Below are 24,937 nucleotides of genomic sequence, written 5' to 3' on the forward strand. Positions count from 1 at the left end.
GGAAATGGAGGAGGAAGGGAGAGGAAGGGATGGCTGTCTGTCAGCCTGATGGACAGCCCTGAGATTTGCCTTCAGATAAAACCTTACAGATGTGGAGGTCGGTATTGATTTTGAGTTAGTAACGGTAACGTACCAAGAAGTAATACATTAGTGAAAGCAAGGTCACCGGGAAAAAAAGTAAGACCCACCCGGGGAGAGTCCTTAGCATTCTTGAGGGGGGTAGATTACTGCATCAGAGCTGGACTTCCTCAAGTTCAAAAGTTTGCAGGCTCCAGACCTCAGCTGGGCTCCTAACGGTGGGCCAATGCTTCCTGCTTCTGCAGGCCAAGAGGGAGCCCTAGAGGTCCTGGGGAAGCCAGAGGTCAGCAAGGATCATTTAGGCCTGTGGGGCTCTGTGCAGTGAGGTTGCCAAACCTCTCCCTGTGTGCTCTGCAGCTGGCGGCAGGGAAAGAGCACAGCTAGGGACCGGGGAGACCTGGGTGCAAATCCTGGCTCTGCCACTTCCCAGCTGTGTGGTTGTGGGTGAGACTTTTTGCTTCCCTGTGCCTCAGTTTCCCCATCTGCATAATGGGAGTAATGACATCCTATCTGCTCGAGGAGTCCATGAAGTGACCAATGTACGACTCAGGCCCTGTGGTCTTCATCCATGAGTGTTCTCCCCTCCCACCGCTCTCCACTTGGGTCCTGTCCCATTAGCTTAGATGCTGCCCTGCCTGGAGACAGGAGGTTGGATGAAATGGAAACCCTTTGATCCACAGACCCCCAGGGACTCTGGAAAAGAGTGAGCCGCAGCCACACGGCCCCCATTCACACCTTCCCCAGATGTGGATTTGATTTGATGGTCCAGGGCAAATCCCATTGAGCAAATCCCATTACGGGAAAAGCTCCTGGACCCAAGCTGTTTCTGAGCTGTCTGTTCACGGCCCAGGGTCCAAGGCCCTCCTGAGCCACTGGGCACCACCCAAGCCCCTCTGACAAAGGACTACACAAGCCCTTGCAGCTCCTGGAGTTTTCACTCTCTCCACATTCACCTTCTTGCTCCTAAACCTGCGAAGTGTATCTCGTGGCTCAGCCCCCTCAACCCCAGGGACCTCAGGGCCTTTGCACTTGCTGATGTCTCTGCCTGGAAAGCTCCCCTGCCTCGTCTTCTCGGGGCTGTTCTTTCTGATCTTGCTGGTTATCACATCTTTGGGGAGGTCCTACCTGACTACCCCGCATAGCCGCTTGTTTTTCCTCCATAGAATTGATCAGTATCAGAAATTATATTATTTGTTCACTTGTTTTAAGTCAGCATTGTTTCTTAGGCAGATAGCTCCAGGAGGGCATGGGACTGGCATTTTTCATGGCTGTGTCCCCAGTGCCTGGCTCAGTGTCTGGCATATAATAGATGCTCAGTAATTATTTGCTAAAGGAATGTGCATGAATTCAGCAGAGGTTTTCTGAGCTCAGAATATGTAGCAAGCACAATGTAGGCACTGGGGCTACAGAGAGGGACAAAACGCAGTTCTATCCTGTTCTCGAAGAGCTGGTAGTCCAGCCCTAGCTCCAGACTGGCACATTGTAGCCCTCTATGAAATGCTTGTTGGATGAATACATAGATGAATAAAGGATATCTTCAAGAAATAACACATTGTTGGGGATAGCTGGGATACAAAGTGCAAGGTAGAAAGGAGTGAAGGGAGTTGGGACAGGCAACTAGAGGTCTGGTCAGGAGAAGCTTTTGTTGGGAGGTACTAGGGAGCCATTGATAATTCTTGAGTGATATAGTCAGATTGGGTGGCAGTTCTGTGTAGGTCTCTGTCTTAGAGGATGAGTAGTGGGTCTACGCACAGCTCTCAGCCTGTCCCAAAGCATCCTCATCCTCTTCCTAACCGTCCCCTCATTCCTCCCCTCTCATCATCCCATCTGGGGTTGGCATCTTGGGGAAGGGCAGGAGGGAAGGATCAAACTGGGGTCTCATGGGAGCTGACAGATCCTCCCAGGAGCCTCCCAGTCCCTGACGACAACCCTTCTGAAAGAGGGGATATGGAGCCCGTCTGAGCATATAAGTCTATTCTTGGAGCCCAGGCCTCCTATGAGCAGGGAGCAGGGTCCGTGTTTGTGTTGGGTCGGAAAGGAGATGGGTGGGAAAAGGTCTAGATTGAGAACCCCAGGGCAGACTTAGATTCCTGAGTTTGTCCTGGGACCCAGCCCTCCTCCCCAGGCCCCAGTACATTCTTCAAGCCAAGGAGATCCCATCTTGACAGACAGAAAGCAGCAAACACAACCCTGCAGTGTCAGGCACCCTGGTATACCACCCAGCACCCTGCTGTTGACCCAGTCACAACAAAGGCCTCAGAAGCACATTGAACAGAGCAAGCTGGGGAGACTTCAGCTCCCTAAAGTCGCTCTAGTGTCCAGAGCACTCCAGACATCGCCCAGCCCAGCCTCCTGCCTCCTGGGCAGACCTTCTCTCTCCTTCTTGCAAACCCATTCCAGTGTGTCTTTGCCATCTTGATGAGGCTGACTCACCCTTATGTCTCACTCAGATCTCCCCAGCTGTGTGAAGATGAGGACCAGCCAGTAGACAGCCCCAGCTGGCCTGAGTTCTGGGCTCTGGATCTGGGAGGAGAGTGACGGAGGGAAAGGATGGAGGAGGGGAGACGCCCAGGGTTGAGGGCATGGGGGAAAGAATCAGGCAGAGGCTCTGCTCAAGGCATTCCAGAGGACCTAAGCTTCCCCGGAGTAAGGAACCCAGCCCCACTCACCATTAGCTGCCCAGGAAACACACTGCTGCTGGTCCTTGGAGTGAGACCCTCTAAAGTGATCAGTTGCCTCAACCTTATTCATTCTTGAGAATTAAACTTGACATTTTGCAGATGAACCAGGGTCAGGCAAACTGACCCCTAGGCCTGCTGTGAGATCTAGGGAAGTCATAGCCCCTTTCTGGCCTCAGTTTTTTCATCTGGTAAATGGGCATCCTAGCTCCACCCCACACATCTCAGTGGGGTTTTCAGTTGGGAGATTAAATGAGTTAACTGCTCAGAGAGACTCCCGAGGTTACACAGCTGGTAAGTGGAGGAGCTTGGTTTCTGTCCCTGGCCCAAGGAATCCATCGATGCCCTCAACTGTGGCCAGGCCTCAGTGCCTGTGGAACAGGCCAATCATCATGGCAAAGATAAAAATCTTTGGAAGGTGTCTAGTTGGCAAAACGATCACTGCTTGAATGCCCACAGCCTGCTTTCTTACCCTGGACAGGGAGTCAGGGAACATGACTGTGTAACCAGCAGAGATTGCCATGCAGTTCTCCATCTCAGTGCTGGGCAGATTATCAGCAAAGCCAACCCCACCTCATCATATTCATGGTCTTCCTCTCATAAGGGGTGGTACTACCAGCAGGTCATCAGAGACCTGAGCCCTGCAGGTCAGGTTCACAAGGACCTGCCTCTCCCTCCTATCCTCTCTCTGCTCTCCTCTGGACTGACTGGGACACTGTGCCCCCTCACTCTGCAGGGACTCCTGCAGCACCATCCCAGCCCCACCCCCACAGGAAAGCACTGCTTTTCCCCACCCTCTTTCCTGGAGACCTGGACAGCAGGTGCCACCTCCCCCAATTTCCTGGACTGCCAGGGATGGCGAGATGCCCTCCTCTGCATCCTTTGATGGATAAGAGCCTGTATCACTACTCCATGGCCCCATGGACTTTGCTAGTAGCCTCCCTCATGGACCCAGACCCTTCCTCCTCCTCTCCCGCCACTGAGGGCAGGGACTGTGGCTTTTTCTCCTCTGAAGTCTCAGGGCCTTCAGCTCTCAGCCTGGAGCCAGAGTCACGATCCATGCCCATTTGTGGAGCAAATGAGTGAACATCCCAGTAAGTAAACACCTGAACCTCCACCTGGGTCCCCTAAGCTGAGTTTCTAGAGACAAGCCTCCCCTGCTAATCTGTGTAGCCAGCTCTGACAGCGAGTTCCTATTTGTGGAACCCGACCAGGCAGGGAAAGAGGACGGTCACAGACCTCCGGAGCTGGTAGAACCAAAGGAAGGGACCTGAGAGGCTCTTTGAAAGCATTGGCTGAGGGTTTCGGTGTCAGAGGGGCAGGAGCTTCAGAGTCCAGAGAAGTGGTGGGCAGAGAAAGTTGAGGACAGTGGTGCTGGACAGACCAGAGTCCTGCTGAAATGTTTGTGTTAGAAGATGGGGGCATCCCGGTGTAATGGGGGAGGCATAGTTCTCTGAGCTAGGAGAGCTTCCTGACTGATGGGAGAGGCATCATTAGCCAGTTGGTTCATCCATGCATGCATTCATTCAATAGACAGGCCCAGGGTGCCCCTTACAGCCAGGCCCTGAAGCTAGAGTAAGGCCTCACCCAACTCCCAGTGGAAGGAGGACCTCTGGTTCAGGACCCTCCTTCAAGAGAAACACTGAAGAGCCGCATGAGGGCACGCAAATCAGGTAAACCAAGGACCTCAAAGCTCCAGAGACTTCAAGGGAACAGCTCCGGCCAAGAGCGGTCCAGGGCCAGCTGGGCGTTGTGCCCCATGTGCTCGTGTCTCTGGGGTCTGTCGGGTGAACCTGGCACTAATGACCTTTTCCCTGCAGGTCATGAGCATCTTGAGCAACCCCAGCGCGGTTCCCCCGCAGCCACAGGCTGACTTCTCCATCTCCCCGCTGCACGGAGGCCTGGACCCGGCCACCTCCATCTCAGCCAGCTGCAGCCAGCGGGCCGACTCCATCAAGCCCGGAGACAGCCTGCCCACCTCCCAGGCCTACTGCCCACCCACCTACAGCACCACCAGCTACAGCGTGGACCCCGTGGCCGGCTATCAGTACGGCCAGTATGGCCAGAGTGAGTGCCTGGTGCCCTGGGCATCCTCCCTCCCCATTTCTTCTCCTCCTCCCCAGGGCCTCCTGCTTATATGTAGGGAGCTACAAAGTGGTGTCGGGGTGGGGACTGTCCATTTTACAGATGGGAAAATTGAAGTTCAGCCAGAAGGAATGGTTTACCTAAACTGACACTGAACTGGGCAAAACCCAGGACATCTCCTGGCCAAGCCCCTGCTCCCCATACTAGGGCTCCAACAGAAAAATAATACATGACACAAATATCATTTAACATTTCTAGCAGCCACATTTTAAAATGTAAGAAGAAACAGGACAGGCGTGGTAGCTAGTGCCTGTAATCCCAGCACTCTGGAATCACTTGAGGCCAAGAGTTCAAGACCAGCCTGGTCAACATGGTGAAACGCTGTCTCTACTAAAAATGCAAAAATTAGCCAGGCGTGGTGGCGCGCACCTTTAATCCCAGTTACTCAAGTAGGTGAGGCACAAGAATCACTTGAGCCCGGGAAGCAGAGGTTACAGTGAGCTGAGATCATGCCACTCTACTCCTATGTGACAGAGTAGCCTGTGTGACAGAGCAAAACTGTCTCAAAAAAAAAAAGAGAAGAAACAATGGAATTAGTTTTACTAGCATTTTATTTAACCCAGTACATCCAAAAGGCTATCATTTCAAAATGCAATTCATATATATTTATGGAGACATTTTACATTCTCTTCTTCATGCTGTCTTTGGTATCCTATGTGTGTTTTACACTTACAGTCGTTTTAATTCAGACACTGAGTTTTCAACCGAAAGACTCGATCTATATTTACATTTCATGTAGTTTACAACTGAGAAAATAGACTTATACACCCAAAGTGTTCCAGATTGCAAGTTTTCCAACCACCAAATAACTGAAGATCAGTTTTTAGTTTTGAGTGAGTGAAAGTGAAATTGACATTTGAAATTCGCTTCCCTGGTTGCACTAGCCACAGTCCAAGTGCTCGATAGCCATGTGCTGCTGGTGGCCACGGTGCAGGATGGCTCAGTGGGAGACCTGTCCTTTCTGCCCAGGGCATGGGAAAGCTGTGTTTCCAGCTCTCTCCTTGACTCCAGACTCTTCGGTGGTCTCACGCACCCATTCCAGCTGCTATCCCCTTGGTGCCTTGCCTTGAGGCAGGGACGGTGGACCCTCAGACCAAAGCCTGGAAAATGCAGGCCTGGACATAGCCTCTGCTGCCTGGTAAGGCCAGCAGTGGGGCAGGCCCAGATGCCACAAGGAGCCAGAGGTCACCGGTCACTCTCCTGCCCCACCGCCCTACAAAGGCCTCACCTGCTGGTGTCAAACTAATCAGAAGGCCGTGTGGCAAGAGGGCCAGGCCCCCTCCCCGAGGGCATCCTCTCCCCCAGCCCAGCCCTGGGCCATCCTTTCTGACCTCTGCTTCCTGCCCACCCCGACCCACTCCTCCTGGAAGGTGTTGGCCTCCACTGCCAAATAAGGGCCAGCTGTGTCAGCCTCCACCTTCCAGCTGTGTTCACGACCCTTCCTGTGCATGCACATGCTTGCATATGTTTATGTACACTTGTCCATATGGGTGCATGCGAGTACGTGTCGGGACATGTTGCAATTTCTGTGTGTGTGTGTGTGTGCGTGCGCGTGTGTGTGTTGTGTGCATGCGATGCCTCTGAGTATGCCAGAATCCACGTGTTATTGCATGCATCTTTGCATATATGTGAGTACAGGTGTGTGTCAGTGGGCATATGCGGGCATATGTGTATAGGACTGTTCACACATGTGCACATAAATGAGCATATTGCGCACATGTGATGTCACACCTGTTTGTATGTATGAACACACATGTGCACACATATGTATGTGTCTGCTTAAACAAATATGTTTAAATGTCCATTCAAGTCTGTAATATGTTTGTGTCTTTGTGTGCCTGCATGTTTGTATGCATATGTCAATATGTAGATATGTATAATGAGCATGCATGTGTGTGTATAGATATATATTAGTGTGCAAATGTGTGACTATATGTACATGTGTATAGCTATGCATTGAGTCATGTACACATGCTTGAGTGTGTCTGTGATTGTGTGTTTGGGAGTACCTGTGTGTGGACACATACACTCTATGTGCCGTGTATAAATGGGGGTGCGTGTATGTTTGGGCATGTCATAGGTGTGGCCGTGAGCACATGTGTATGGATGTATATCTGGGTATAGACATATACTATGTCTGTGTGTATAACTCTGTGTGTGCATGTGTGTGTGTGTGTGTGTGAGTGTTTACATGGGAGTATGCATGTATATTTAAAAGCAGGGTGAATGCATGTGCTTGGGAGTGTTTCCAGAGGGTCCCAGGGCGACCTCCTGACCCAGCCCATGTTCCTGGGCATGGAGCGGGACACACATGCTCTTGATAAATATTTTAGAGTGACCTCAGCGGCAGCAGCAGCCCCGGCCTGGGGCAGGCGTTAGTCACACCCGAGCTCGGTGCCCTGCTCCCGGGGCGCCTGCTCAATTCGGAAATAAAATTAACCCCAAAGTCAGCATGGGGGGGCAGGGAAGGGGATCAAAAGGGACGAGGCCTAGGAGGCGAGAAAGGAGGGTTTGTTCTCCTCTTGCTTGGGCAAAGCCAGGCAGAGCAGTTTCCTCCCCCCTTCCCCAACTCCATTCTTCTCTTTTCCATCCTCTCCTTCCACTCCCTTCTCCTCCTCTCATGCCCCTTCCAGCTCCACTCCTGCTACCCTCGCTTCTCCAGGAAGAGCTCAGTGCTCTTCCTGGCCACATTCTCCAGCCCTCCCCAAAGCAAGCCCTACACAGATCCCACCTGACCCCACAGAGACTCCGGGCCTGAGCTGGGAGAGAAGGGCTGGAGGAAAAGTCCACTCCTCTGACATCAGTTAGTGTGGGTAAGTCACACACTTTCCTCTCTGAGCCTCAGTCTTCCCATCTGTGAAATGGAGGCCACAGAGTAGACGTAGCCATCTCAAAGTGTTTCCATTGCACCACCTCCTCTTTTTTGGCATTTTGCAGGCCCAGAGACACACTGTGTTACCACTAACCACTTGCACCACATCTCTCGGCAACTGAACATGTCTATGGCTGAGATGCCCAGCATGTGTGCAGGAGGCCCATGTCCCGGACTGTGTGCCCAGGCCCACCTGTCATCCGCTGACACCTGTCCTCTGCCCAACTTCGTCCTCTAGGGCACTGGGCAAAATGCATGCTCCTCATTCATGTAATTCTCTGAGTTATTTGTCCCCAGGTTGCAGATGCAAAAACAAGGCTGAGAGAGGCTAGGTAGCTTTTCCAAAATCCCACACCATGGCAATGGTGGACCCAAAGTCTCCTAACTTCAAGCCACAGATTTGTGGAGGCCACTCAGCAACAATACACACCTGAGCCCACCCACATGTGGATTCACATCCACAGCTTCACAGACACCTGCATATGGACAGATGCACCACAGAGAGAGAGGTTTATATGTGAGTGTTCACTAATGTGTGTACACATGCAGCCTTAAGATATAAATACACAAAATGTGCGTGTGTAAAGGAAGGAGGGATGACTGTTTATTGAACATCTACTATGGGTCTGGCATTTCATCCTCACACTACCCTACGTTGTGCACGTGGTTATTCCCATTGGACAGATGAGGAAATGGGATCTCAGAGAGGCTGTGTGCCTGAGGTCACCCGGCAGCTCATACTGATGTGTACACAGCCACACCAGCAGCCTGTCCCTGGAGAGCCACCTTCAGGTGTGCACAGAACGAGCATACACATGGGCCAAACCCTTAGGCCCCCGAGTCCTCCTCCTCCTCTCCCGGGGCCTCTCCTCTTCCCAGGGACACCTTCGCTCCTTCTTTTCCTGCTCTGGCTATTGTCCGTCCACCTGTCCGTCTCCCCTCGTCCCTGGAGGGGTGGAGGCAGGGGCCCAGGGATGGGGCACACGGCAGATTAATATGGCCCTGGTGTTTCCAGAGGCCAGGGCTGTACTAATGATGGGGCTGATAGAACGCAGAAGTGTGAAAAGAATTTTAATAGATCTGACAAGTCTAATAAGAATTTGTGTCTAGAAGGGTCCTCCTCTGGGGCTGCGGGCTGACGAGGCGCTGACGGCTGAGATTGTTTACCAGTTGGCATCACCACCACATCTCCTGCCAGCTCCCGATTAATCTAATTTGAGACATTTAGAGCCCAGGCGCGGGCACGAGGCAGAGGAGGGGAGATGCGGAGAGACAGAGGGACAGGGAGGGCCGTTGACGGAGGCCATAATGAGAAATGTTACAGCCCTGGCCTCGCCGGCCCCTCGGATCCACCCTGGGGAGAGGCAGGCTCTGTGGCCTGTTGGGTGCCCTTGAAGTTGGCAGGTCGCTGGGAAAGTTTCCTTGGCTACCAAGACAGGGCCTGGCAAGCTCCTACTGTGCACTAGGCCACAGGCTGGTCACTGGGAGAGGCTTACAAGGAGAAATTACACAGAGTGCCCAGAGGCACAGGACAGACCAATGCAGGCTTCTCCACATCACGCACTGCCTGTGACTCTGGGCCAGCGACCTCTCTGTGCCTCAGTTTCCACATTTATAGAAGGAGAACACTCATACCTAAAGCATGGGGCTGTTGAAAGAAATAGATGTGGTCATGCCTGCCAGCACACAGTAGGTGGGCCATATGTGAGGGTGCTCCCTTTGTTGTTCTAATTATTATTCAAAGCCAGCAAAACCTATAACTACCGTATTTATCCAAAGTATAGGAATCACTGTAGCAAAGGGATACCTGCACTCCCATGTTTATTACAACACCATTCACAATGGTCAAGATATGAAATCAACCTAAGTATCCATCAACAGATGAATGGATAAAGAAAATAGTGTATAGATACCCAGTAGAATACTATACAGCCAGAAAAAAAGAATAAAATTCTGTCATCCACAGCAACATGGATGGAACTGCAGGTCCTTTTATTAAGTGACATAAGCTAGGGACAGAATGACAAACATACATATTCTCATATGTGGGAGCTAAGAAGGTTGATCTCATGGAGCTAGAGAGTCAAACGATGTTTACTAGAGGCAGGGAAGCAGGGACAGAGGTGAAGACGTTGGTTAACCGGGGCAAACATACAGTTAGATAGAAGGAGTAAGCTCTCGTGTTTGATAACAGAGTAGGGTGACTGCAGCTAACAGCAACATATTGTATATCTCACAATAGCTAGAAGAGAGGACTCGAAATGTTCCCAGCACACGGAAATGATAAATACTGGGCCATGTGCGGTGGCTCACGCCTGTAATCCCAGCACTTTGGGAGGCCGAGACAGGCGGATCACCTGAGGTCAGGAGTTTGAGACCAGCCTGGCCAACATGGTGAAACCCCGTCTCTACTAAAAAATGCAAAAATTAGCCGGGCATGGTGTCGGGGACTTGTAATCCCAGCTACTCGGGAGGCTGAAGCAGGAGAATTGCTTGAGCCCGGGAGGCGGAGGTTGCAGTGAGCTGAGATTGCACCACTGCACTCCAGTCTGGGTGACAGAGCGAGACTCCGTTTCAGAAAAAAGAAAAGATATAATAAATACTGAAGGCGATGGATTCCCTAACAACCTGACTTGATCATTACACATTCTATGCATGTAGCAAAGCATCACATGTACCTCAATAAATAAGTACAAATATTATGTATCAATTGTTTAAAAAGCCAGAGCTCTCAGCCCACCCACAGGAGTAGCTGGAGAGGTTGGCGTGTGAAATAAGGTGGGAAGGCAGTGGCTGCTGAGACTCAGGGAAAGGGTCACCTGTCTTGGCAGTGTGCCCTTGGACACATCACTTACAGAGCCTGGAGCAGAACATGGGATCAGTGCAGAATTTGGGGTGTAGAGTACCTCATGCACTCTAAAGTGTGCCTGTACAAAGGGTTATTCTCTAGGAGCATGCAGGGGTGGCTGGGAGCTAGGCTCCCAGGGCGACGGCCTGGGTTTGAATCCTGGCTCCACAGCTTATGAACTGTGTGATCTTCAAAGTGCAGCAGTCTCTCAGGGCCTCAGTACCATCATCTGTAAGATGCCAATATCACCTCTACCAGCCTTACAGAGTTGTGAGAACGAAATGAAAATGACCACAAAGTGCTTCTAACAGGACCGGCATAAGCAGGCTCTCTGTAAACATTGGCTCCTCCTCTTTCCATTTCTACTGTCGCTCTAAGAATGAGCCTTCTTAATGGGGTGGACCCTGGAGCCCGGGGAGGGTGGGCTCCCGGTAGCAGAGTTGGTGTGGCCAGGGCTGCAACGTCCCCGCAAGACCAGAGATGGGAATGGCCCTACCCCCACACAGAGCAAGGGGCAGACCCAAGGCAGGGCCAGGCTGGCTGCCACCACCTCTGCTCTACCAACTGGGAACCTGGAGGCCAAGTGACTTCAGAGGAAGGTTGGCAGCCCCCAGGGGCTCAGCTCAGACCCTAAGCAGGCTTAACTTTCCTCTCATCACCCACCCTGGATCCTGGCAAGCAGAGGGGCACAGGGTTCAGACACTCCAGAGAGACCCCCGGACATCTGCACATCCCTTGAGAATGTTGAGGGCCCGGCCCCTGCATGCTCCATAACCCACATCGTAAAGATCACTGTCTCACTTCATCCTCAGAGCAGCAGACAAGGAAGCAGGCCTAGAGGGGTCAAGGGATGCGCCCAGGGCCACATGAGCGGGAGGTAACTGGAACTGCAGCCACCTCATCTGCTGCTCCATCCCCTCCTGCCCTGATCAAAAGCCACATTTGCTTACTAAATCCCAATCCTAGTCTGCTGCTTCCAAACCCACATCTCTCGAGCTCACAATGTGGCAGCACGCTACTAGCTAGCCACTTTGTATGCATTTCTCCTTTATCCTTCATAACAGCTCCTCAGATGGATGCTATTATTATCCCATTTTACAGACAAGGAAACTGAAGTTTGAATAGATGAGGTGGTATGCCCCAAACCTCATGCTAAAAGTTGGCATGTGCAGGATTTGAACCTCCGTCATTTGAACCACTAGGCCATAGGGCCTCCCATGGCTCAGTGATTGGCACTCCCTGGCCTCGTCCTCAGGCCATGCCTATCACCTTTGGCTTCACCCACCTGCCCTAGGCAGAAACCTCCAACCTTGGGGAAGCATATAGAGTGCCACAGGGTCCCCTGTGGGGAGGTAATAGAACAGGTGTTGAGCCAGGCCTTGTACTTCCTAATGCCCTGGACCCAACAGATCCCAGGGATTTGGACTGGCCATAGCCACAGACCCCACTTCGGGAAGCCCCCATCCCTGTGTCTCTGGAGGGCTTGGCCACACCCCAGCCAAATCATTTGGTCAGGGCTGATTTCTGGTGGGACCTCAGATAGGCAGAATCCGTATAGTCAAGACAGAACACGTGTACGTGCAGGTCAGAGGTCACCCCTGCACGTACACACAGAGAGGCAGGTACCTGGCTCAGTTGGAACTCACCTGTCCATAGTACCTGCACATGCATTGGCATTCCCAAGGTTCATCTATTCACAAAGGTGCACACAACTCACTCACATACGTGCACATGTGTGTGCGATGTTGCTCTTGTGTGGACATTCATGTGCAGGCCAATTATTCAAGGAGATTCTTGTTTCCGCTGTTCACACACACAAATATGCACCACTCTCAGGTACACACACCCTCAGACACTCATCTCTCTCCTCTGGGTGACCAGAAGGACAGAGCTGTCGGTTTCAGCTCCCTGCGTATCTGTGTCCTGACTTCTGCTGCATGGATCCCTCAGTTCACCCTCAGCCACTTTGGCCTTGCAGCAGAGGTCTTGCTTTGCCTTATCTGTAAACTGAGCACAGATAGAGAAAGCAGAGAGACCTTGCTGTAATCATTGCCTGGACTCAGGGACTCACAGGGCCTCCTCCATAGCAGGAATATGTAGTGGGTTTGTTGAGGGGTGGTGAATTCTTTGCTCAGCAATGTGGATAATCTTCTGTGCCTCCCTAGGAACTTACCAGAGAGCTGGGCACACAATGTATTAAATAGATATTTGCCAAATAATTGGAGAGGAGGTGAGAGAAAGAGCTTCATGAAGAGATGGATAGATGGATGGATGGAAGGATGGATGGATGGATGGATGGATGGATGGATGGATGGATGGATGGATGAGGGATGGATAGAAGAATTGATGGATAGATAGATGCATGGATGGAAGGGAAGGATGAGTGGATAGAAGGATGGGTGGGTGGGTGGGTGGATGGATGGATGGATGGATGGATGGATGGATAAATGGACAGAATGGATGGGTGGGTGGATGCATGGATATGTGTGGATGGATGAGAGAATGAGTGGGTAGAAGGATGGAAGGATAATGGATGGATGCAAGAACAGATGGATAGACAGAGGATGGATGAATTGATAGGTGGATTTAGAGTGAATGGAAGAATAAACAAAAAGAACCTCAATTTCTAGGAGATGCTCTTCTTTTTTTCCAGCTGCTGTTGATTACCTGGCCAAAAACGTGAGCCTCTCCACCCAGCGTCGCATGAAGCTCGGGGAGCACTCTGCTGTGCTGGGACTCCTGCCTGTGGAAACTGGACAGGCCTACTAGGGCCCCCAGGGCGACTTGCCCCCGCCCAATTCCCAGCCCAAGCCTAACTGACCCCTGAGCTTCCCAGCCTTGCTCCCTCATCCCCCTGGGGTCCCAGGAGGCCAGGAAAGGAGCCCACCTGCTTCTCATCACCGGCCCCCTGGAGGTAGACAGCCAGCTTGTCACTCACCTGTGGTTAGGGATCCAGAGTGATGCCCTTGGAGTCTGCTCCCCACTCTCCCCCAGGAGGGTTTCTGGTTGTCCTGCAGCCCTCCCCGTCAAATCCCATGGTGGCCTCTGTGCCAACATAGGCATGGAAATCGAGGCTCGCCCTAAACACCTGGGGCACCCAGAGGAGGACAATGCCTGAGAGGAGGTCCTGCAGCCCTTTGGACCCAGCTCCAGTGGGTGCCCTAGCTAGAGGTGGAAGTGTAGCTTTCAGGGCTGCTCTCAGCTGGATGTACTGGGAGCCAGCCTTCCAAGGTGGGTCTCTGGCTCAGTGTGAGAACAACAGCCCTTTCCTCCTCTAGACATTGGGACTCCAGCAGTGAGGGGACCCTGGCTCTGGGGTCTTCCCAGGGGAGTCAGCAGGGGGACAGTCTCACCCCCACCCAGAAATTTGAAGGACTTTAGAACGCTCCCCCCACACCTCTACTAGGTGCACAGGGAAATCTAGCAAAGGCAAGGAGACTGGGGAGGCCAGGAAGAGGCTTAACCAAATGGCAGGGCCATGTGGGGGTAGGGCTTGTCAGCCATGGGCCCACCCAGGTTACAAGGACCTGACTCAGGCATCTAGAAGCAGAGGGCTCTTAGCCTGAAGCCCAAGTTCCCACCATGTCCACCCCATCTAGGGCCTGGGGAGCCCACAGAACTTTTCAATTTCCTCATTAGCTGGATCAGATGAGATGGAGAGGGGATCAAGTCTTGAGGATACGTGAGTGGAGGAGCATGAAGTAGGCTCAGAAGGGGCTCTCATAACCAGGTACCTTTGCTTGTGGGAGGGCAAGCCTTTGTTGCCCAAGGCTTTAGCTCTCTACCTGCAAGCCCATACCCCAGGGAGTTGAGATTTTACCCAAAGCCTCCCAAAGAGACCCAGGCCCATGCTTACTATGTCCCATCCTCTAGGAAGAGGCCTCCATCTTCCCCAAACCCCTTTCAGCTTCTGGGGATGCAGAGAACAACCCTCAGAGCTTTGGAGGAGGGTTCTAGATTGGGCAGGGATTGTTTGCCCCACAGACAAGACTACAAATTTCCCCTGGCAGGTCGGTAGGGGTGTATCCCACTGTCCCACCCAGAGTGGCATCTTTCCATGTTGCCTCCCTCTTGGCCAAGGAGCCTCTGTCTCCTGATCCAGCACAGCTGAGCTGGGGCAGCTGGGGCCAATTTTCAAGCTACCACCCCTAAGCAGAGAAAGATGTCAACAGCTCCAGAGCAGAGGGAAGAGGCAGCTTCCTTGACCACACCAGCAGCCTCCTGAAGTACCATTCTCTTAAGAGCTGGGACCTTGAGGGGGTGATTCAAACCCCCGATTCCCCCTCCCTGGGAACTTTTTACCACCTTTACCTATTTATCAAAATCACATTCGTCTTTACCGTCACTGTCACTGTAATCCACATTCCATCACCATTATCAGGCGCTGCTGGGTACAAAGTACTTGGGACGGGAGACACAGCACTGAATTCACAAACATTGGACCAAATTGCTTGTCCCCACCTGGGTTCATGAGGCCACCTCTTTGCTCAATCCATGCCTCTTGCCCTCAGCCAATGAGACATTCCTAGAGGGAAGGGCTGCTGCTCTGGGAGTCAATCTGAGTTCCTCCTTCCTGGGGAGCTGGTTTGGCATGATTCTAGGACACTCGCCTGCATGGACGTCACCTCTGTGACAAACACTTACCCGCTTCTCGTCTTCAGAGTCGCTAATATCAAGCCTTTCCTGGACCATGGCCAGGTTGGTTCATATCTCTGGTTTGGAGGAACCTATGAATAACTGGGGACAAACAGACTCTTTGGTAGCAGTGGACACGTGACCCATCAAGGTCAACCAAGGTTGCAACTGGAGCATCCACTGCGGGAGACCTTTGGTTCTTCAAGCTTGGGAGAAAAAGAAGACTCTGTTGTCCCTTGGTAGCCCAGCTTTTATAGCTATCACAGCAGAAAGCAGCTCTTCCTAAAGACCAAATACGCTTCATCCACATTCCCTGAACGGTCAGTCCTTCCCCCGGAGGCCTGGCTCAGAAAGTGTCTGAGTCTCCTGACACCCTCTGTGACTCAGGAGCAGAGATATCAGGCAGATGACATCAAAACCACCCAGCCCCACCCCCAGGAGGTGACATTTCCGTGCTAGGACCAATCCCAGATATCTGGCCCCGATGGTAAAATGGAACTAAGACCTGCTTGGAAATAAACCAAATGATTTCTCATGATGTTGAAGATAAGTGTCTCCCAAGCCACCGTCTTGGTAGAAAATGGAACTTATTCCTTGAGGGGCCCCACCCCCTTCAGAAAGAGGCCCTTGACCCTGATAGGTTCTCTCTAAAACCCGTATACTAATGTGTCTGGCCAACTTGGGCTATAAAATTCAGCCTTGTGTTGATGCTCGAAACAGCACCAGAGAGGTGATGTTGGACGGAAGACACAAGGCCTCCATGTCTCTGGGGCTGACCACAGCCTGAGAAAGAAGGCCTAGGTTTCAGCAGCCAGGCTATCCCAGAAACAACCCCCATCCATCCCTGTAAATAGAGTCCGTAGCAAAATAAGAGCTGCTTCCTCCAACTTAATCACAAGTCGCTGTTGGTCCTCTCTGAGGAGGGCTCTCTTTTGAGTTCATTGTACATTAGTTGGAAATGTGGTGATGTGCTGTTCGTTTATAGAAAGTTGACTTTTTATAAATATATATATATATATATATACTAAAAAAGGAAAGAAATCCCCCACAGTGCGTGTCGTGCTAGTGCCAAGAACCATCTGTAGGGATATATCTTCATATCGTGTGTTTCAAATTACGCATTCCAGGCTCTGCTGGGTTCTTTCATTCTTGTTCTTTTATTTTTTCATTTGGTATCTCTCTCTTGCTATAAGTGATGTGTAAGAACCAAGCTATGCTCTTATACTTCCGTTTTATACTTGATATACCTTTGTTGTTCTTTTGCCAGAGGAACATGAAAGGGCAGAGCAAACAGAGAACTAGTGGGATAAGAGAGAAGGAAAGAAGGATGGAGAGAGAGGTTTTACCCAGAAGGAAAATGAAGAGTCAGATTGGAAATCTGACTCTGGCTTAAGAACAGGACAGGTCCCAGACTTTCACCACACTGTCAGCATCCAGTGTTTTAAGATGAAGTTGGTGAAGCATTCAAGATTTTGGATCATGGGACTCGGTGAAACTCCATCACCCAACTAAGAAGATGTTCTCTAGGGCCTCTGTCAGGCTGATATTCTCATCAAGCTCCCGAATGTGTCCCACACTATTGGACACTTTTTGGGGTTACACAGGTCTTCTCTCCTCCCCTCCTGCAGAAGCACCAAACCAAGACCAAATGGGGGTTCTCTAGCCGCCAACTTGAAACGCTCCGACACTTCTGTGTATTTGATGCTTCTTCAAGTCAAAGCCGACATGGCCAATTCCCTGACCTGGGAAATATCTACATAGTACCCTAGATCATTCCTCCTTCCTAATAACTGCAACTTTGTTGCTTCCGTGTTTGACTCACAGCCATTTCCCCCATGCGGAAGTGAGTGGGTGTGCGTGAGAGTGTGAGTGGGGTGTGTGTGTGGGCGTGTGGGTGTGAGGTGTGTGTTTAAATATAATCGCACCATAATTTATTCAGCTATATGGAGTAGTAGACTAGAAAGAGAAACTGGTATTTGCTTTAACTACCTGCTGCTTGTAAGCGCTTCCTCTGTAACTCAGGCGTAACTGTTATACATTAAAAGAAATTAAAAGCATTTTGAAGTTTTCGTGTACTCAATTGATTGTCATTTGGATTGCTCCAAAAGGGACTCTGAGGGGTGTTCAAGAAGCCTTTGTACCTAATTTAGAGGATCAGGGTAGAAACTATGTTTATCTTGCTCCCTATTGGGTCCTCCAGGGCTAAGCAGCTGCGAGGCTTCTAGTGAATGCCTGATCAGTATTTGATCAATGGATGCTGTTGCTTTAAGCCTCTCTTTGAGCTCATAGAAACAGTATGGTGTCAAAAAATAAGGTGAAACTTTAGTCCTTTTCACCGGAACAAACTTTTCCTGCCGCTAAGCATAGAACCCTCGGTGGCTCTCTCTCATTACACAGGACGTTGGATGTAGAAGAGAGCTCAGAAACTTACATATTGCTTGGAAGCACATGGGGATTCTCGGGCAATTTTCTGTTTTCGTTCTTTTTAGAAATGGGGTCTTGCTATGTTGTCCAGGCTGGAGTGCAAGGCTATTCACAGGTGTCATCACAGCACACTGCAGCCTTGAACTCCTGGGGTCAAGCAATCTTCCTGTCTCAGCATCTTGAGTCGCTGGGACTACCAGTGTGCCTGGCTCTTTTTGAATTATTGATGGCAAGATCTCCAGAGAAAGCTGTTAAGGGCATGAAGGAAGCGAGACAGGACAGGTAAAGAAGCTGAGCAAAGAGGAGGTTTTACCTGGTGTCCGGCTTCAGCCTGATGCTACATGGAGCTCTGGAGCGTGGACTGTAGTATCAGAGTAGTCCCACTTCAGGCCGGGGGCTGGCCCTGGTACTGGATCAGTTGGTCATTGACTGCTGGTTGTCCTGGTAATGTGGGTGGGTGGGTGATGTGTAAGTGATACATAAACTATCTGTCCAAGCATCTCTAAAGTGGCTCTTGTGGGCTGCAGGCACTTCTGCAGAGAAGGCACAGCTATGAACCCTTAGCAACAACAAGCAATTAGGGGACAGGTGCACTGACCCAGACAAAGGAACCCGAGCAGGGACCAGCAAGGTCCACTCCATGTATGTTTCCCTGGCCCTAAACCTGGGTACCCAAGTCATTCCAGGGCTCAGGTTTCCTTGGATTATCTTCTGAACAGGAAGGCAGTGGGGCAAGAGAGTTGTTGGTTGAAATTGTACATAAAGTATTGATAAGGTGTTCCTGTCGACCTGTGTCCAGTTAACCCAGCCAAATTCCCCAGGGCAAGATCTGGAGGAAAACCCTTGAGTCTTCCTAGGATCTGAAAACAATCAGAAGTTGCCCCAGTATGTTCCTCTGTACAGAGTCCCTGCAGTGTGATTAGCTCTGTGCCAGCCACTCTGGAATCCAGACAGCATATATTAGAACTAGTGCTCCCAACCACATCTGTCCCCCACCCACCCATAACCAGACAATCTATCCTTCAGGTAAGTCAGGAAGATGTGGGAGAGTCACCTCTGCATGTAACTCACTGTGGGTCCTAAGACAATTTTCTTCCCCTATTGGACCCTATTTCCATATATTTGTAAGAAGCAGGCTGCTGACACCTAAGGATCTTCCAGGTTACCATGAAGAGAAACTAAGCCAAAGGCTTGTTGTCACGCAGGCAGCTCAGAGAATGCCTGGATGGCTTGAAGGTGTTCATCACAAGTGCTGGGAAAGCAACACAGCACATGAGGTGCTAAGTACATGAGGCCAAGGAGCTCTCCAACATAGCCTGCCCTTGGAGAACCCCCACTTTAGGGAGCTTTCCTAGAAGCACCTTCTGCCCACAAAGACCTCTGTGTACATCCCAAAGAAAGCTGAGAATGTAATTTTCTACCCAGACACATGACTGCCCAGAATAAAATCAGGTTTCTGTGTATAAAAGAAAAGAGGAGACGGATATTGGACAGACAAGTGTATCAGCTACTGCCACAATAATGCTGCATAACAAAGCAGTCTCTCTTCCTGGTTTCATTGATCTGCTCACCTTATGGTGAATGAGTTTCACAGCCTTTACTTGGACAGCATTTACTAGTGAGGAAAAAGGGCTCCTTAGCAGATAAATGAAACCACTGAGGTGGGAAGGACACACAGCACAGGGAGACAGAGTGCAATTGCTCCTGCTGTGTGGCTGAGTCTAGACTATCTGGTCCTGAGAGTACGGGTTCCAGAGCTCCACCACTCTCCTCCCTAGGCTGCCACTGACTTAATCTGAACAGAGGTCATTTTCCTAGTCCTGACAATGTGAATAGCTGCAATGGGGAGTGGGGGGTCCATCTCCCAGAGGCAGCAGGTGGTGGGGGGCGGTCAGAGCTCCAGTCACCTTAGCTCTTAGCCCCTTAGTTCAGAGCTCCAACCACCTGAGCCACTTTTGGGAAGAACAAAAACATGCTTCCTTAGGTAAAGCCCCACCCCTTGGTACCCTCTGGGTGACCATAGGCAAGTCACTTCCCCTCCGCTGTCCAGTTCTTCATTCTGTCCCACTGCATTAGCATAGAATACAGTAACCAACAACCCCAAATCTTGGTGGCTTAAAACAACAAAGGTTTGCTTTCTTCTCATCCATAATCATGACCACTACTCATCCTAGTCAGCCTGATCGAGACAGACATCCCCTTGAACGTGCTGGCCCAAGGAAAGACAGAGCAGGTGGGCAGGCACTGGCTCTTTTTTTTTTTTTTTTTTTTTTTTTGAGACGGAGTTTCGCGCTTGTTACCCAGGCTGGAGTGCAATGGCGCGATCTCGGCTCATGGCAACCTCCACCTCCTGGGTTCAGGCAATTCTCCTGCCTCAGCCTCCTGAGTAGCTGGGATTACAGGCACGCGCCACCATGCCCAGCTAATTTTTTGTATATTTTTTAGTAGAGACGGGGTTTCACCATGTTGGATGGTCTCGATCTCTTGACCTTGTGCCCACCCACCTCGGCCTCCCAAAGTGCTGGGATTACAGGCTTGAGCCACCGCGCCCAGCCAGGCACTGGCACTTAAAGCTTCCACTCAAAACACAGGACACACCTACTCACATGCCATTGGCCAGAGCAAGTCACATGGCTACACTACGCTTCAAAGGGAGCAGGGAGGCTAATCTACCACTTCCCTGGTAGATTGCATCAGCTGCCCAGGGGGTTTTCATGAGGATCCGGAAGAGAAGCAAACACCTTCCTGAAGCACCTGCTCTGTGCTCCTCTCCAAGGTGGGCTCTGGAGGGAAGGTGGCAGGGAGCCACATTAAAAAGAACAGAAGACATAGATGGCCCCTGCTCTGAGGGAAAGGGAACACCATTTAATTGGGCTCCTAAGTGGCTCCAGGCAGCAGCTTTTTGCGTATTATCAGTGTAACAACAGCCTTGTGAGGTGGGAAGTTAACCCTTTGATGCACAGGAAGGAAATCAAAGGTCAGAAAGTTAAAGTCTCAGCTCAAGCTCACGTCAGTAGTCGGTGGTGGAGGCTGATCTCTCCATGGTCAGGTCTGATTTTAATATCAAAGTGCTACACATCATAGTTAACCCTCCCAACATCCTGCAAGGTAGGCATTGTGAATCCTCAGACAAGTGAGGACATGGACCCAAACAGTGAAGTAACTGGCTCAAGCCTCCCCCAACTAGAAATTGAAGAAATAGAGATTCAAACCCAGATCTGACTGATCTCACATGCTTTGTCCACCATACCAGGCTGCTTCCCCAAAGTGGAGCTATGACACTGGGTAAACCAGAAGGGCAATGCTTCTTGAAAGGAAATGTAACAGTCAGCTACATCACAATAATGCTGCATAACAAACCACCTCAAAACTCAGTGGCTTAAAACAACAAGCATTAATTCTCACATTCACAGGTTTGCAGGTTGACTATGGTTGGGCTAATCTACCTACGGATGGTGTGATAGGTGCAACCATAAGATGTCCCCTAAGATTTCTTACACCTGGTGTATACACCCTATTTAACTACCACCCCTTGAGTGTGAACAGGATCTGTGAATATAATGAACTAGTCACTACCTTCACATGGTTATGTTACCTGGCAAAGGTGGTGGAATAGTCAGTCACTCTCATGATTACATTACATTCTATTACATTACATTACATTACATTACATTACATTACATTACATTACATTACATTACATTACATTACACTTCATCACAACAGACTGCAGTGAGGTCCTCCTGCTAGCTTTGAGAAGTAAACTGGCTACATGGCTAGGATGTGAAGGCATCCTCCAGGAGCTGAGAGTGACCCTTGTCCAACAGCCAGCAATAAAATAGAGATCTCAGTCTTACAGCTACTAGAAACTGAATTCTGCCAAAAGCCCAAATGAGCTTGGAAACATTCTTCCATAGACAGGCCTTCAGATGAGACCATAATCCCTGCCAACCCCCAATTTCAACCTGGTCAGATCCTCAGCAGAATACCCAGCTCTTCTGCACTCAGACTTTCACTTGCAGAAACTGTGAGAAAATAATGCAGCAAAAGAAAACTAATACAGACAAGCAGCTTGGCTTCAGGCTACAAGTCTGACAATATTTGTTCTGGGAGCCCATTAAGAAGGCAGCTTCTAGGCCATGATTACAAATCATGAGTTCAATGGATGTTGTGGGAGTTCCAGTTCAATCTCCATTTCAAGCTCCTTCTCTTACAGATCCACTGACATCCCACAGCCAACTCAAGTTTCATGAGGCCAAGCTCAAAGTCAAGGAACGGGAATGTATATTCCACCCATCTTAAGGCATGAAAAGAGTACAAATGTCTAATTCTATAATAGAGGAGTAAAGAATTATGACCCATCATTCAGAAAATGTAGGGGAAAAATTCCTCTCCACTGTTTCTACCTCCTCCACTTCCATGGATACACAGCTGATCAATAAGCATTTACCTCCGTGGTAAATTTAAAGTTCATGAAACCCCATGCCAGCCCTGTCACATTGGTACACAGAAGATAGGCCTCCAAGAGAGAAATGTGGGACTTAGGGGAAGTCAGGTGCATGTCAGAGTATCAGTAGGAGTATCAGGATGAAGTTTGTGGGGTATCAGGAGAAGCTTTGGACATTTGAACACCAGCAGGAACATTCCCAGGCAAAAAGGTAGAAAAGTTGACATAGAGGTGGCCGGTCCCCTGGGACCTTGTGCTGGGTCCCACCTAACTGACCCTAGAGATCCCTTCCTCCTTTTGTGAAGCCAGTTCAACACTTTAGCTGCCCATACTATAAGATAAGCACTTTTCCTGTGTCAGGCACAGGAATTTGACTACAGTTTTAAGACTCTGAATGCAGGCAGCCTATGTTCTAATCCTGACACCACTACTGGACAATCTTGAGCAAGTGGTCTAAAATTCTCTGAAGACTCAGTTTCCTTATCATCTATAAAACTGGCATGATAATGGCACCAGCCTCCAAGGTGGTTGTGAGGATTAAATGAGATCAAAGAATAAAGAAATCAACCTAATTTTCTTTATCCCTGTGTTTTGCACATTTATTTGATCATAGGGCCTTTTATTGTAGGAATGCTTTTTACATTACAGGGAGACACCTGGGGCTTTCTAGCAGCCAATGGAAAGTGGGAAACCTGGAGAGTTATACAACCACTGATGTCAATGAAGAATCTTACTAGGGGTAGGTTCAAAGATTTCTACCCTCCAAAAGAGTAGGTTCAGATAAGTTCTCTCTGGGGAGAGACCATGTGATATAATAAATAACAACTCAAGAAACTTGTAAAATACATAAAGATGAGTCGTGAGGGATTGCTTCTCACAAAGGTCTTCAATATAGTTGGATAGCAATTTTGTAAATGTAACCCTAGTGGCAGGTGAGGATATATAAGAACAAGATGCAATCTACTAAGAACAGATACTGAGTTCCTTATAGTTCATTTGATCTAAGGATTATTTGGGAATATCTTGAGAAAGGAGTGTAATCTCATCAAGAAAATTATACTTAACATGACCTTTAAAGAACTAGGCTTTTGTTAAATGGCAAAGAACTGAATAATATATACTCTGGAAAATTTTTAGAGTATTAATTATATAGATATTTAGGTTTTTTATAGACAGCACTATCAGAACATAACAATCTCTATCTTTTAAGGTCTATGTTTAGACCTTTTACATTTAATGTAATAAGTGATGTAGCTGGATTTAGGTCTACCATTTTATCTTTTTTTTTCCTGATTTTAACCTCTTTTGTTCATTTGTTTCTATGTTCCCTTTGTGCTGCCTTCCTTACACTTACTTTAATATATTTTAGTGTTTCATTTTAGTTTATCTATTGGCTTTTTGGCTATATCTCTTTCTATTATTTTTTAGTGATTGATCTGGGGATAAAAATATGCATACCTAACTTTTTACAGTCTATTTAGAGTTAATTTGTACCTGTAAATAAAAATAAAACATGGAAGCCTTACAGTCCTTGTTATTACAGTTGTCCTACGTACATACATTGAGCCCTCCCAATGTTATATTTAATAATCATATATTTTAAAGAACTTAAGAGGAGAAAAATAGTGTATTATATTTACCCAGATATCTAACATTTTTGTTGCTCTTTCTTTATTTCAGGTTTTCCTCTGGTATCTGTTCCCTTCATCCAGAAGAACTCCCTTTAACTTTTCTTTCAGGGCATTTCTCCTGGTTGAGAATTCTCTTAGTCACAATAGTGAATGAGTTCTTGTGAGATCAGGTTGTTTAAAAGTGTTGCAAACCACCACCTTTAACTTTGTTGCTCCTGCTCTGACCATGTGACATGTCCTACTTGGCCCTCTGCTGTGAGTAAAAGCTCCCCGAGGTGTCCCTGAAAGCCCAGCAAATGTTGATGCCATGCTTGTACAGCTTGCAGAACTGTGAGACAATTAACCTTTTTCCTTCACAATTACCCAGCCTCAGGTATTCCTTTACAGCAACACAAAAACAGATGAGGCCGGGCACCGTGGCTCAAGCCTGTAATCCCAGCACTTTGAGAGGCCGAGGCCAGTGGATCACAAGGTCAAGATATCGAGACCATCCTGGTCAACATGATGAAACCCCAACTCTACTAAAAATACAAAAAAAATTAGCTGGGCATGGTGGTGTGTGCCTCTAATCCCAGCTACTCAAGAGGCTGAGGCAGGAGAATTGTCTGAACCCAGGAGGTGGAGGTTGCGGTGAGCCAAGATCACGCCATTGCACTCCAGCCTGGGTAACAAGAGCAAAACTCCATCTCAAAACAAAAAAAAAGAACAGATGAACACAGGGGTGGAAATGATAATGTGACTTCCAGGCTATATGATTACATTGTCATATATGCTTCTCTAACAATCTTTTCCCCTACCATATTCATCAGAGAAGCTGCACAATCCAGACAATGCAGCTACATGAAGATGAAATCTAATGCATGCGGATGCTGAGACCTATAGCAGACTCTGTAAGATAAAAACATAAAACCTTGTTGTATCCAGGAACTGAGATTTTTGAAGTTGTAGATTATTGCAATTTATCCCCACTAATCCTGAATAATATCCCACATGAGAAATACTTAGTTTCTAAAACATGTCTCTAGAGTTTTAAAATGACACTAAGAATTAACAGGTTGAACTACAATGATGAATACATCACTATACATTTGTCAAAATCTGTAGAATGTACAGCACCAAGAATATACCCTAATGTAAACTATGAACTTTAGATGATAATGACATTCATACGGTTTGGCT

General features: G+C 49.1%; 1 protein-coding gene across 1 annotated transcript in view; it reads left to right on the forward strand.

The window, feature by feature from the left end:
* Positions 1 to 15,789, forward strand: part of PAX7 (paired box 7) — a 112,839-nt gene extending 97,050 nt beyond the window's left edge. The window contains exons 8-9 of the mRNA XM_009000509.5: positions 4,577 to 4,823; positions 13,275 to 15,789. Coding sequence (XP_008998757.1) covers positions 4,577 to 4,823; positions 13,275 to 13,390 — 363 coding nt within the window. The 3' untranslated portion in view covers positions 13,391 to 15,789. The remainder of the gene's footprint in view (positions 1 to 4,576; positions 4,824 to 13,274) is intronic.
* The last annotated feature ends 9,148 nt before the right edge of the window (positions 15,790 to 24,937 follow it).

The sequence above is a fragment of the Callithrix jacchus genome, chromosome 7 (genome assembly GCF_049354715.1).
Source record: "Callithrix jacchus isolate 240 chromosome 7, calJac240_pri, whole genome shotgun sequence".
NCBI classification, from domain to species: domain Eukaryota; kingdom Metazoa; phylum Chordata; class Mammalia; order Primates; family Cebidae; genus Callithrix; species Callithrix jacchus.